Source organism: Capra hircus, chromosome 12 (assembly GCF_001704415.2).
Source record: "Capra hircus breed San Clemente chromosome 12, ASM170441v1, whole genome shotgun sequence".
In the NCBI taxonomy this organism is placed as follows: Eukaryota; Metazoa; Chordata; class Mammalia; order Artiodactyla; family Bovidae; genus Capra; species Capra hircus.
The window spans coordinates 15,578,361-15,593,401 of record NC_030819.1 but is presented as its reverse complement, the minus strand read 5'-3'; the positions used below and the strand labels follow the sequence as shown (position 1 = coordinate 15,593,401).

Here is a 15,041-nt window from a genome sequence, read left to right as displayed (position 1 = left end):
CTTCTGATCCATGAACATGGTATATTTCTCCATCTATTAGTGTCCTCTTTGATTTCTTTCATTAGTGTTTTATAGTTTTCTATATATAGGTCTTAGTTTCTTTAGGTAGATATATTCCTAAGTATTTTATTCTTTTCGTTGGAAAGGTGAATGGAATTGTTTCCTTAATTTACGTTTCTATTTTCTCATTGTTAGTGTATAGGAATGCAAGAGATTTCTATGTGTTAATTTTATATCCTGCAACTTTACTATATTCATTGATTAGCTCTACTAATTTTCTGCTAAAGTCTTTAGGGTTTTCTATGTAGAAGATCATGTCCTCTGCAAACAGTGAGAGTTTTACTTCTTCTTTTCCAATTTGGATTCCTTTTATTTCTTTTTCTGCTCTGATTGCTGTAGCCAAAACTTCCAAAACTATGTTGAATCATAGTGGTGAGAATGAGCACCCTTGTCTTGTTCCTGACTTTAGGGGAAATGCTTTCAATTTCTCACCATTGAGGATAATGTTTGCTGAGGGTTTGTCACATAAAGCTTTTATTATGTTGAGGTATGTTCCTTCCATTCCTGCTTTCTGGAGGGTTTTTATCATAAGTGGATGTTGAATTTTGTCAAAGGCTTTCTCTGAATCTATTGAGGTAATCATATGGCTTTTATTTTTCAATTTGTTAATGTGATGTATTACATTGTTTGATTTGCAGATATTGAAGAATCTTTGCATCCCTGGGATAAAGCCCACTTGGTCACGATGTATGATCTTTTTAATATGTTGTTGGATTCTGTTTGCTAGAATTTTGTTAAGGATTTTTGCATCTATATTCATCAGTGATATTGGCCTGTAGCTTTCTTTTTTTGTGGCATCTTTGTCAAGTGTTGGTGTTAGGGTAATGGTGGCCTCATAGAATGAGTTTGGACGTTTACCTTCCTCTGCAATTTTTCTGGAAGAGTTTGAGTAGGATAGGTGTTAGTTCTTCTCTACATTTTTGTTAGAATTCAGCTGTGAAGCCGTTCTGGGCTTTTGTTTATTGGAAGATTTCTGATTACAGTTTCAATTTCCATGCTCGTGATGGGTCTGTTAAGATTTTCTATTTCTTCCTGGTTAAATTTTGGAAAGTTGTACTTTCCTTTAGGGTGACTTAGAGCAGAGGGCATGAAAGAAATTTAGGAAATCACTCAGCAGCAACTGGAGAGTGTTCTCAAGTTAGAGAATTGGATGAAACATATGCTGTGAGAGATGGTGGTCGTATGGAGACTTTGTCATGGGGAGTGTTTTGTATTAAAAGTGGGTGAATCACACTTCTACTTGCCATTAGCAGTTTCCTACAGTCATGAATCATCTCCAAGGTCATTGAGGTTTGTGAGTGTATCTTGGGGAGTTTTATGTTGTTTGCACTAAGTGGGTTCTATCACCTACAGAAGGTGAGAGGTCATAGGGGAATTGATGGAGTCATCATGCTATGGATCCTGTCCTGGGTCAGCCCCACATCCCAGGCCCACTCCTCCTGTGTCATCAGCTCTTCATGTCTGTCCTGATCAGATTCCCATACTACTGTCTACACAGCTCACTCTCCTGCTCTAGCCCTTCACAGAGCCCCCTCCACCCCTCACATTCAGGATGCAGCTCCAGGTCCTTAAACAGAGAACAGGCTTCTTTGCCATCTGCTCCCATCAGTCTTTCCAGCTCGTCACTGGAAACCCACACCAACTCAAGGTCTAGCTGTGCTGGCTTTGTGGGGGTTCTTTCTCAACCCCCATCTGTCTGTAATACTGGTCCCTCTATCTCAGAGCCAGGGAGCAGAGTGCCAGGACACAGAAGGAAGGTGGAAGATGGAATCTGCCAATCCCTCCTGTTCCTCCAGGGGGAGCCTGTGATCCTTGTCTTCCCACAGCCCTCAGTGGGTGCACTTGACCATTTATGAGCCATCTCCCCAACCCCTCCTAAGCTGTGAATGCAAGGAGGTGCCTCAGCCCAGCATGTTCTGTTCCAAGACCCCTGCACCTTCTGTGTCTTCTTCCAGGATATTTCCCCAGATAGTCTCAGGGCTCCTGTGTCTCCACATCTAAGACAGCAGCACCCTGTGCTTTTCCTTCATAGAACGTGTCACAGTGCAATAGTGCATTTTCTACTCTCACTCTGTGTGTCCCTGTGTACCTAGTGCAGAGTATCATCTGCTGTCTTGCCTTAGGACAGTGCCTGGCTCTTCAACACACCTGTGCTGATTGAATGAAAGGAGGTGGGGACTCTCTCAGTTTTATTTGTATCCCCTCAACCATGGGATGTGTCCTCTCTTACAGCCCTTATATAGGATTATATGTGGGATTATAGGATTAACACAGCTTTTATATAGGAATAACTGTTATACAACTGGTTGTTGACTCAATCATTTGTATGGCATGACTTGGAAATCTTTCCTCTAAAAACTTGGAAAATAGTGTATTTACCTAGTGATTGGATAAAAGCATTATTTAGGAAAAATTCAAAGCCATCAAGTGATCACGTCATTGTAATAATTTATATTACCTCATCTGTGATGGAATGTGAGGAAGAAAATATCTTAAAACTTCGGGTTGGTCCACCTTGGACATAACAGCCCTTCACATTTGGTTAACATCTGTCTTCAGGGACTATTGGCAGGTAATTATGAATTAAGGAGACAAACTCCATTTAAATACTTTAGTACTAAGTTTGAAAAGATAACAGTCAAGAAACTTAAGTATGAACACAAAGCAAACATTGTCAAAAGGTAAAAATAAATCCTTTTGGACTTAATGAGGCGATGGTGTATGTGTCTACACCCCGGAGTCTTGCTTGTGATCATAGACTCAGTGTCCAGAGGGTCCCCTTAGGACTTTTCTGTCCTGAGTCTAAAGCACAGGACCACTTGTGGGTTAGAGAGGAGCATAGAAGGGGTCTGATGTTTACTGAGTGTATTGGTGGTTTGATTTCTCAGAACGTGTGGATGAGCTGTCATTGCCTTGTTCTGAGATGAAGAAACTGAGGTTTAGTCACTCGTCTGATGTCATAGGCTCTTGAGAGGGACTGAGCTGCAGTCTGCTTCCTACAGACTCTCCATCTGACTCACTCACAGTCTGAGCTCTGACCCAGGTTCCTGAGATTTACTCTGCCAGGGGCTCGGGCTCCCAGAGTACCTGCCTGGAGCCCTGCCTGTGGTCACTGGGGCCCTGGACCCAGCTATTTGTTTCCCTTGACGGGTTGTGGACCCTGTGGGATGAGATTGGGGCTAACTCCCTAGGGGTCTGAATTTAAAATGTAGAAGCTTTTTTTTTTTTTTTTTTTTTTTACTGTGAATAAAATTTAAGGTTGAATAGTGAGGGGGGTCTTGGATATAGAAAACTGGCATGCGCTCTGAGCTCTTGGGTGGTTTCCACTGTGATTTGGGCCGTTTGGATTCTATTCTTTTATTTTTATATTTGTAAGGTATTCAGTCCTAATGAAAGAAGGCTTGCCTCCTGGTTGAAACTGAGAATGTTATAGAGACTGATGGAGGCCACACTGGCATTCATTTTCTAGCTAATATTCTTTGGGAAAAAGTGCCTTGAAAATGCACTCTGGCAAAGGTTACCAAGAATCTATTAATTTTTGTTGCTAATACGTACATCATTCATTATAAATAATCACCTAGAAAGCTGTCCAAGAATGTACACATTTCTATATGACATAGATCCCTGTCCTCCCATTTCTGCATAGTGATAAAATAGTGTTTTAGTTCAGTCAAGTTTTAGAATTTCAGTATTACTCAATTATTTTTCTTTATGAAACATGTAAATAATTGTTAAGCCTAGTTTTAGGAAAAAAAACTTAGCTCTTGGTGTCTCCTTTATTGGAGCACTTTTTAGAATTTTTTAAGCAGAATTAGGTTCAAATTTGTTCCTGATAGGTTTAAGAAGCTATTTGGATTAATTGATTTATGTTTATTTAATTTTTGTTATTGATTTGATATTTAAACTGCAGATCTTTGACTGGTGTGTGGTCTTTGTCTCTGTTTTCAAAATATAAGTTTCCAATCTGAAACACCTGCATGAATGTACTTTTGCTTTCTGTACCGTTTACATTTGTAGGTGTGTTCGTCAGGCCTTGAAGGATAAGATCACAATCTTAGTGACTCATCAGATGCAGTACCTCAAAGATGCAAGTCAGATTCTGATACTGAAAGATGTAAGTAGTTTCTAGAAGTCTGTGGAATCGTTAGTACTCAGGCATGCTGAAGATCAGACCTCTCAGCAGGTCGCTCTCCCTGGATTCATGGTAAACACCCTCTTCTCCCTCAGTTTTTCACCCCCTTCTTCTCAGAGCTGGTGTTCTTGCCTTGGAGAATAAATCCAAAGACCTGTAGAAATGTCACTACTACACTCTAAGTCACACAAACCCTAAAGTATATAGAAATGCAACCAGAGGATTATTGAATCATCAGTGTTCTAATGAAATTTATTTGGGATAATGATACAATTTTATTTAGTCCAGGTGTATTTTTTAGAAATTAGACTTAAGTCAAAGTGTATTATTTATAAATTAGAGATATTAAGATCTGTTTGTATCCAGTTGATTGTTATGCATAGTTTGCCTAAAGAGCATCTTCCATTAACACGAGAAGCGAGGTTGGGTAGCTGAGCACCTGGGCCAGAGACGCCCGCTCTGCTGGTGTCTCCAGTTGCTGGTCTCTCTGCCCAGGTCTCTATGTGCCTGATATGTGTGGGAGCCTGTGCGGCAGGAGGACAAGGCCCTGCCTTCTCGGGGCTGCTGTTCTTATGGGGAGGATGTGACAGAAAGGGTGACATCCTGGCCTCCCTGAGGAGCTGGTGCCTCATGAGGTCTGAGTGACATGAAGTTGGGGGCCACACAGTCACCTGGGGAAGGGGGTCTGAGGCAGGGGGTCCTCAGGGAGGAGCTGACCTGGCAGATTGGAGGAACGGCAGGAAGACCAGCGTGTCTGAGGAGAGTGAGCAGGGGGATGGGAGGGAGCTGGTCTCAGAGCAGTGGGTGGAAGTTGGATGGTCCAAATCAGAGGAGGGATGTGGTTGATGTGACAATTAAGAGATTCCTCTGGTGGTCACTGGAGGGACAATAGCAGAAGCAGTTAGAAGTCTTAGTGACATTGGGAAGACAGAAGTGTGGACTCAGGCTAGGGTATCAGTTTCTAGAGCTGCCATAACAAAGTACTGCAAACAGGGTGACTTAAAGCAGCAGAAGTTTATGGTCTCCCTGTTCTGGAGGCTACAAGTCCCATTTCCAGGTGCTGGCAGGGCCATGCTCTCCCTGAAGGCTCCAGGGGAGAATCCTTCCTTCCAGCCTCTGGTGTTCACCAGTCTTCCTTGGTGTTCCTTGGCTTCCAGATGCAGCACTGTAGTCTCTGCCTCTGGTGTCACATGGCCATTGTCCCTCTATCTGTCTGGGTCTCTTGTCATAAGAACATCAGTCATATTGGGTTTAGGGTCACCCTTCACCAGTGTGACCTCATCTTAACTTGATTACATCTGCAAAGACCCTGTTTTCAAATAAGGTCATGTTCACTTATCTTTTTGAGGAGGGGGCACCATCCAACCCACAGCTCCTAGCATGGTTGGGAGTGGGGTGGAGAGTAGTGAGAAGTGTTCAGACTTGGTGGTTGTTTGATGCTTCATTCCTCAGTTTGTTTGCCTCTGGGCCTCAGCACCTCTGTTGTTAACTCCTGACTGTTTCACAGGCCCTTGGTCAAATCCCTTGCTTGTGAAATGAATTTCTGCTCTAAGGAAATCGTTAAAATGCAGAACCTCTCTCTCTTTAGAAGCAGTTCCAAGTGTCCTCTCCTCTCCACTCCTATAGAAATGCAGGGGGGAGGGGTTAAGGTTTTTCACACTTGAGAGCAGTTGATTTCATATGCAGAGGGGGTGATTCTAGTGTGTTAACCCCAGTGTTGACAGTATTATGAGCATAGGATCAGTGGGCAGGCAAATAACCTATTTCCGTTCAGTTCAGTCACTCAGTCGTGTCTGACTCTTTGCGACGCCATGAACTGCAGCACGCCAGGCCTCTCTGCCCATCACCAACTCCCAGAGTCCACCCAAACCCATGTCCATTGAGTCAGTGATGCCATCCAACCATCTCATCTTCTCCTCCTCGCCCCCTTCTCCTCCTGCCCTCAATCTTTCCCAGCATCAGGGTCTTTTCAAATGAATCAGCTCTTCGCATCAGGTGGCCAAAGTATTGGAGTTTCAGCTTCAACATCAGTCCTTCCAATGAATACCCAGGACTGATCTCCCTTAGGATGGACTGGTTGGATCTCCTTGCAGCCCAAGGGAATCTCAAGAGTTCTCCAATACCACAGTTCAAAAGCATCAATTCTTCGGCACTCAGCTTTCTTTATAGTCCAACTCTCACATCCATACATGACCACTGGAAAAACCATAGCCTTGACTAGATGGACCTTAGTCGGCAAAGTAATGTCTTTGCTTTTTAATATGCTGTCTAGGTTGGTCATAACTTTCCTTCCAAAGAGTAAGCATCTTTAAATTTCATGGCTGCAGTCACCATCTGCAGTGATTTTGGAGCCCAGAAAAATAAAGTCAGCCACTATTTCCACTGTTTCCCCATCTATTTGGCATGAAGTGATGGGACTGGATGCCATGATCTTAGTTTTCTGAATGTTGAGCTTTAAGGCAACTTTTTCACTCTCCTCTTTCACTTTCATCAAAAGGCTCTTTAGTTCTTCTTCACTTTCTGCCATAAGGGTGGTGTCATCTGCATATCTGAGGTTATTGATATTTCTCCCGGCAATCTTGATTCCAGCTTGTGCTTCCTCCAGCCTAGCGTTTCTCATGACATACTCTGCATATAAGTTAAATAACCAGGGTGACAATATATAGCCTTGACGTACTCCTTTTCCTATTTGGAACCAGTCTGTTGTTCCATGTCCAATTCTCACTGTTGTTTCCTGACCTGCATATAGCTTTCTCAAGAGGCAGATCAGGTGGTCTGGTGTTCCCATCTCTTTCAGAATTTTCCAGTTTATTGTGATCCACACAGTCAAAGGCTTTGGCATAGTCAATAAAACAGAAATAGATGTTTTTCTGGAACTCTCTTGCTTTTTCGATGATCCAGCAGATGTTGGTAATTTGATCTCTGGTTCCTCGGCTTTTTCTAAAACCAGCTTGAGCATAAGGAAATTCACGGGTCATGTACTGTTGAAACCTGGCTTGTAGAATTTTGAGCATTACTTTGCTAGCATGTGAGATGAGTACAACTGTACAGTAGTTTGGGCATTCTTTGGCGTTGCCTTTCTTTGCGATTGGAATGAAAAGTGACCTTTTCCAGTCCTGTGGCCACTGCTGAGTTTTCCAAATGTGCTGGCATATTGAGGGCAGCACTTTCACAGCATCATCTTTCAGGATTTGAAATAGCTCAACTGGAATTCTGTCACCTCCATCAACTTTGTTCGTAGTGCTATTTCCTAAGGCTCACTTGACTTCACATTCCAGGATGTCTGGCTCTAGGTGAGTGATCACACCATTGTGGTTATCTGGGTCATGAAGATCTTTTTTTTACAGTTCTTCCGTGTATTCTTTCCACCTCTTCTTAATATCTTCTGCTTCTGTTAGGTCCCTACTATTTCTGTCCTTTATTGAGCCCATCTTAGCATGAAATGTTCCCTTAGTAACCTGTTTCGCCCATTCCTAGATGTTTACAGTCCTCTTATTGCTTCTTTTGAGGACACTATCCCCAATTTTAGTACTAACAAAACAACTATTCATCCTCTGGTGACCATCCCTTCATGAGTTGGGGTCCATCCTTACTGTTTATCTGGTCCTTCTCTCACAGCAAGGGGGGATAGCTGTCTTCTTATTCCCTCAGAATTGACAGTGCTTGACTGCTGAGTGAAATTGCTGTCTTTGTACCACCAGGCATTTCATTGTGCATATTACAGATATGAAGTGGTGAGTGGTAATTTCATTAAAGGGGTGTATGAATTTTGCTTCCCAAGTGGGACAAGACACAGTATCAGTTCACTACATTTGCTCAGTCGTGTCCAACTCTTTGCGAGACCACGAACTGCAGCAGGCCAGGCTTCCCCATCCATAACCAACTCTCAGAGCTTGCTCAAACTCATATCCATTGAGTTGGTGATGCCATCCCCATTTCATTCTCTGTCATCCCCTTCTCCTCCTGCCTTCAGTCTTTCACGGCATCAGGGTCTTTTCCAGTGAGTCAGTTCTTCACATCAGGTGGCCAAGTGTTGGAGCTTCAGCATCAGTATTTCCAATGAATATTCAGGACTGATTTCCCTCAGGATTGACTGGTTTGATCTCCTTGCAGTCCAGGAGACTCTCAAGAGCCTTCTCCAACACCACAGTTCAAAAGTATCAGTTATTTGGTACTCAGCTTTCTTTATGGTCCAACTTTCACATCCATATGTGACTAGTGGAAAAATCATAGCTTTGACAAGATGGACATTTGTTGGCAAAGTAACGTCCAATGTCTGTGCTTTTAATATGCTGTCCAGGTTTGTCATAGCTTTTCTTTCAAGAAGCAAATGTCTTTTAATTTCAAGGCTGCAGTCACCATCTGCAGTGATTTTGGAATCCAAGAAAATAAAGTATGTCACTGTTTCCATTGTTTCCCCATCTATTTGCCATGAAGGATGCCTCTGTGTGCCATGATATTAGTTTTTTGAATGTCAAGTTTTAAGCTAGCTTTTTCACTCTCCTCTTTCACTTTCATCAAGAGGCTCTTTAGTTTCTCTTTGCTTTCTGCCATAAGGGTGGTGTCATCTGCATATCTGAGGTTATTGATATTTATCCTGGCATTCTTGATCCTAGCTTGTAGCTTCATCCAGCCCGGTATTTCGCATGAAGATACAGTATATCCCGCATTATTTTCTAGTTCTGCAGTATCAGATGGTATCCAGAGGCTTCATTGGGTTTCTGTCAGTGGCTCACCTCAGGAGATAGGGTGAGAAGGGTCCCAGCTAGGGACCTGAGTCATCTTCCATCTGACCTGTGTTAACCAGAGCTGCTCTCATTTGATTGGTTTTGCATCCTGCTATTTTTTTTCCCCCAATGTTTTGCTTGCCACTGAATGAATCAGCTGTGTCTTGTTTCAGGGTCAGAAAATAGTGAAAACATCTGTACCTTTTTTTCTTTAACATGATTTTGGAAAAGAGAGAAACTGTGCAAGGATGTGTCACATGTGTTCAAAGAACATGATTAGATTGGCTGTAGCTTAAACGGTTGCCTGATTTGGGGAAGCCTGGCTGGCTGCTTGTGGTTGGTCATTCCTAAGTGTTTTCTCAGATCTAAGTGAATGGATTGTGGCTTAGGTTTTCATTTGTGAGCCCAGACCCCAGCCTAATGGCCTCCATGTTTAATTACTTTAACAAGTGGAATATTGAATTTTCATTTGGGAACTTCCTTGGCCCCTGTGACTCTATAATGTATTCTGTTGTTGTGTTAAGTTGCTTCAGTCATGTCTGACTCTTTGAGATCTTATGGACTGTAGCACACGAGGCTTCTCTGTCCATGGGATTCTCCAGGCAAGAATACTGGAGTGGGTTGCCATGCCCTCCTCCAGGGGATCTTCCTGACCCAGGAATTGAACCCACATCTCCCGGCTTTGGCAGGCAGGTTCTTTACCACTAGCCCAACCTGGGAAGCATAATGCATTTGTTGTAAAGACAGTTGTAATGACCATGAAGACACAGCTCATGGGTCCTCTGTCTAAGGCTGCTTCCTACATGTCCTGTCCCAGCTGGGTACATGGTACCGTGACAATGACAGTGGTCAGTGAAATTTGATGAGTGACTCTTACCCATGCAGATAGATGTGCCAGTGCCCACCTCTGTGTCAATAAGGTTCTTTCCTAGAATATTCTTCCCAGTTGACTGTTTTTTAAAATTCTGCTTATCACATGAGGCTTCTCTCAGTTCCCATCTTGTCTTTAGAGACTATGCTGATCCTTCCAGCAACTTCTGTGCTTTGTGTTTCCCTAAGTGCCTATGGTAATTATGTCAACGGCCTCCATTTTTAACACACAAGCACATGTTTCTTTGACATCCCCAGCACCTAACACAGGGTTTGGCAAAAAACAGAATGCTCAGTTCTGTGTGGAGTTGAACCGAACTAGATTTCTCAATAAGAATTCTAGACCAGGGACTTTTTTTTTTTTCTCAAAAAATCATAATTTAAGACCAGATAACTTTTCTTAATTAGTATTTAGGTTTGTTTAATACTGTCAAATGTAAATTAATTTCCTATCAATTTTTTTATTTTAGGGCAACACAGTGAAAAGGGGGACTTACTCTGAGTTCCTGAAATCCAGGGTAGATATTTTTTCCCTTTTTGAAAAGGGGAATAAACAGTCTGAACCATCTCCAGTTCTAGAAACTTCCACTCTGGACTTAGAGTCTTTGGGTCTGTCTCTCCAGTCTCCCAGACACTCGTTGAAAGATGCAGCTCCAGAGGACCAAGATGTAAGTTTCTCATCCTGCAACATGCCCTGATCTATCTACTCTTGGTGGACTGGTGGACATTCAGTCTGCTCTGTTCACAACATCTTTATTTATCCCAAAGTAGACCCTAAGGTTCCCAAAGTCTTATTCCATGGAATTAACAGAGTTAGAAGAGCATGAAGGGAGCAAGCCTGCTTGGGGTTCCCCTTTGGGTGTAGGATTGAGAATCTTATGGAGATCAGGAGTGGGTGCACTGCTATGACTTTCTGGGTGCATGTGGCTCACACTGATATGAGAACTCTTCAGTTTACCATAGCTATATCCTGCTCACTCTGGTGGCCTCCAGCTTCCCTTTTGCATCTAGAGGCTTAATGTGAAGACTCCCTTACACTTAGTCCTTTTGTGACCATATTAAATCAGCTACTTTTCCTATATGTTGGGATGTTCTGGCACTGCAGGTGACTGACAGTATTTTGTCTCGGTGTCAGATGGTTTGTGATCAGCCAGAGGTAACCTGTGCAAAGGGCCTGACACATGATAGGCAACTTTGAAGTTAGTTCCTGTCTTCCTTTCTTGCCAGTCAGGACGAAGAACTATACCTTATCCACCTTGAATCCCAGTGGCCAGGTTAGAGCCAATAACATCCTAGGCTCCTGTGACTCTATAATGCATTCTAAGTTCTCCAGAAAGAAATGCTGAAATGCACTAGATCTCCCTTAAAAACATACACAGATATTCCTTGATATCCATACCCAGGAGCCTGGATGATTTTGATAAGTATTTGGATTAGTCATTCACTTTCTAAATTCAGGAATCACTCTCTGAGATTTAGGAACCAAATAGATTTCAGATCATATGCTTGCAACTTGCTATCCAAACTTGTATTTGTCCGGCTTACTTTGTGAACTCGGTTTACTGTATTTGGCTAGTATTTTGAGTCCCAAGTATGTTTTATGTTTCTATTATTGAGTGACACAAGTCATCTAGAGGGATACATTAGCTCCATGTCATTTTGTGTATTATTTTAGAGCAACTTTCTGCATTTATACATTAATTGATTCTTTTGTGTGTATGCTGAGAGTCATGTTCTATTTTTTAATTAATGAATTTTAATTGGAGGCTAATTACTATAAATATTGTGGATTTTGCCATACATTGATGACATGGATAAGACACATGTGTACACGTGTCCCCCGTCCTGAACCCTCCTTCCACCTCATTCCCCATCCCATCTCTCTGGGTTGTTCCAGTGCACTGGCTTTGAGTGCCCTGTTTCATACATCGAAGTTGAACTGGTTATCTATTTCACATATGGCAATATACATGTTTCCGTGCTGTTCTCTCAAATCATCCCACCCTTGCCTTCTCCCAGAGTCCAAAAGTCTGTTCTTTACATCTGTGTCTCTTTTAAGCAAGGCTACGCAATAGTGAATGACCTCATGCAAATGATGTTTTCATATTTATAATAGATTCCTAGAAGTAGGGTCCAGGGGTAAATACATATGTGATTTGGCCAGATATTCCCACACCCTTCTCCATAGGAGATGGACTATCTTGCACTCCTACCAGTGTATGAGATGTGTCTGTTTCCCCATAGCATTGCAGTGGAGGGCATTGTTGAACTCTTGAAATTTGAGGTTCGTTATTTAAAATTTCATCTCTTACTGCCATTTCTCCCTTCCAGTCTGAGAATATACAGGTTACACTACCTCTGGAGGACCATTTTGAAGGAAAAGTTGGTTTTAAGACCTATGAGAATTACTTCACAGCTGGTGCTGACTGGCCTGTCATTATCTTCCTTATTCTAGTAAACATCGCAGCTCAGGTATGTAAGGGCATTTATTTTGGTTTGTACACTCAGCTTGAAATTTACATACTATTTATACTGTATTTTATAATTATTTAAAAATGTGTGTGTCAGGAGATTTATCTCAAAGAATTGGCCCCTGAGGTTGTGGGATCTTGCTGGGTAAATGTGAAATCAGAAAGGCAGGAGTGCAGGCTGGAACCTCAGGCAGGAGCTGACCCTGCTGTCTTGAAGCAGAATTTCTTCCTCCTCCAGGAAGCCTCAGGTTTTGCTCTTAGGGCCTTTGACTGACTGAATGAGGCCACCACAGTGTTGAGCGTGATCTCCTCTACTGAAGTTCTGATGATGGATGTGAACCACAACCACAAAATACCTTCACAACAACATCTAGACAAGTTTTAGTTGAATCACTGGAGACTGGCCTGGCCAAGCTGACACAGAAAACTGACCATCACTGTACTTGCCAAGCTTTTTCCTTTGAAAAACCCCAACATTTGTGCTGTTATTACTGCACTTTGCAGTCCACTAGGATTTGAATTGAAATACATTATATGTGAAGAGCAAAGTCTTCTAGGGAAAACGGTGTATGTTTTAAAGATATTAAAATGTAGCATGCCCTCCCCTGACCTGTGGTCATCTGGGGTGTGGCACTTGGCACAGACCTGAGCTGAAGGGACCGTCTCCGTGTTCTGGAGCCTTTCCATCCCCTGTCCTTGTGAGCGGGGGTGTGAGACTCAGTGACATCAGTGTCTGAGTGACTGTTGTTTCCTGCTCCAGGTTGCTTATGTCCTGCAGGACTGGTGGCTTGCATTGTGGTGAGTGATTCCTGTTCTGACCCAAAGTTCTGTGAAATCTACACGAACCTCACTTTCCCACAGAGTGGGGGGCAAGGGGAGATGGGGCTTGTTCAGTCTCCTCTTTTGACCCTCACATAGTTTCCCTGAAGAAAAATGAAAGTTCCTGCGGGTGGTATGTGATCTCCTTGTGGTCTTTCCCCATATCCCTCCCTATAGCTGCTTTTTCACAGACAATTTTTTCTTCCTTTTTTTTTTTTTTTTTTTGAACTTTTTATTTTGTATTGAGTATAGCTGATTAAGGTTTCAGGTGAATGGTGAAGGGACTCAGCCATACATATATACGTATCCATTCTCCCCCAACACCCCCTCCACCCATCCAGGCTGCCACATAACATTGAGCAGAGTTCCATGTGCTACACAATAAGTCCTTGTTGGTTACACGTTTTAAATATAGCAGTGTGTACATGGCCTTCCCAAAATCCCAAGCTATCCCTCCCCTCCCCGACAACCATAGTTCATTTTCAAAGTCTTGTCTTCACAGACAATTTTGAAAACTGAAAGTCATGATTCAAATTTTTAAAGGGAGACACACACATGGTCTTGTAAGCTGGGAAACAGTTTCAAACATAAAACACATTTCTTGAATTCAGGTAACTTTTTATTTTTAATATTTGTGTAAATTCTGTGTATATCTATGGAGTAATAATTTTTCTTCCCTGTTCTACAGGGCGAATGTACAAAGCAACCTATATGTTGGGACATTAGGAAAGGAAGATGTAGGTGTGATATTCATTCTGAACTGGTACTTAGGAGTTTATTCAGGTAAAGTTGAGTCATCTGCTCTGTTATACCAGAGTTTAAGTCTTTGTGGGCAACAAGGGCTTCCAGAGTAATTCAGTAATGTCTGAACAGATTAAGTAGCTGAGTTTCATTTACTCTGTGAATTAATTCTAATAATTATTTTAAAGATCCAGAAGAAAAGAGGTTGAATGAAGACTCTTAATTTGATCTGTACTGGATTTTGGTGGTTAAACCAGGATTGCACATTCAGAAGATCAGCCCCTGGAAATACATGGCTATTATTGATTCTAATAGGTTGCATTAGCTAAATATTTTTTTTTTATATGGATGGGCAACGGGATTAGAAATGAATCCCCACACTGTGATTTCAGGTTGTTCCAATTTTGTCTGAATAAACCTTGGCTTTTATGGATTTTGGATGAAATCCGCTGGCAGCATGGGCCCCAAATAAAAGCATTATTCCCTTGCAGCTATGCAGAGCTCTCCTTTACCCAGCTGCTCATCTCATAGGCTTCACTAATTACTTGAGAAGTTAAGCAGGAGAAGTCCAAAGTCTGGGATTAGGATCCTTTCTCTTTCTTACCTTGATACTACAGTGTTATCTCCTCCCCAGATATGTGATTAATTTAAAATTTGGCTTGCCAGACTAATATTAACATGACTCTCTCTATTCACAATAGTGTTTAGAATATATATAGCTTAATAGCTTGTATACTACTTAAAGGATATCTTCACCTAAAATTTTAAATATCTTCTTTATCCATTCATCTGTTGATAGACACTTAGTTGGCTTCCATGTCCTGGCTTTTGTAAGTAGTGCTGCTATGAACATTAGGGTCCATGTCTCTGAATTATGGTTTTCTCAGGGTATATGCCCAGCTGTGGGATTGCTGGGTCATATGGTACTTCTATTTTTAGTTTTTTCAGTTCAGTCATTCAGTAGTGTCTGACTCTTACTGACCCCGTGAATCGCAGCACACCAGGCCTCCCTGTCCATCACCAACTCCCAGAGTTTACCCAAACTCATGTCCATCGAGTTGGTGATGCCATCCAGCCATCTCATCCTCTGTCGTCCCCTTCTCCTCCTGTCCCGAATACTTCCCAGCATCAGAGTCTTTTCCAATGAGTCAACTCTTCACATGAGGTGGCCAAAGTATTGGAGTTTCAGCTTCAACATCAGTCCTTCCAATGAACAGCCAG

At 42.2% G+C, this 15,041-nt stretch overlaps 1 protein-coding gene across 1 annotated transcript in view; it reads left to right on the top strand.

Moving 5' to 3' along the window:
• Positions 1–15,041, top strand: part of LOC102180841 (multidrug resistance-associated protein 4-like) — a 169,069-nt gene that overhangs the window by 62,825 nt on the left and 91,203 nt on the right. Inside the window, exons 14-18 of the mRNA XM_018056301.1 lie at positions 4,078–4,174; positions 10,260–10,457; positions 12,121–12,261; positions 13,021–13,058; positions 13,768–13,862. Coding sequence (XP_017911790.1) covers positions 4,078–4,174; positions 10,260–10,457; positions 12,121–12,261; positions 13,021–13,058; positions 13,768–13,862 — 569 coding nt within the window. The remainder of the gene's footprint in view (positions 1–4,077; positions 4,175–10,259; positions 10,458–12,120; positions 12,262–13,020; positions 13,059–13,767; positions 13,863–15,041) is intronic.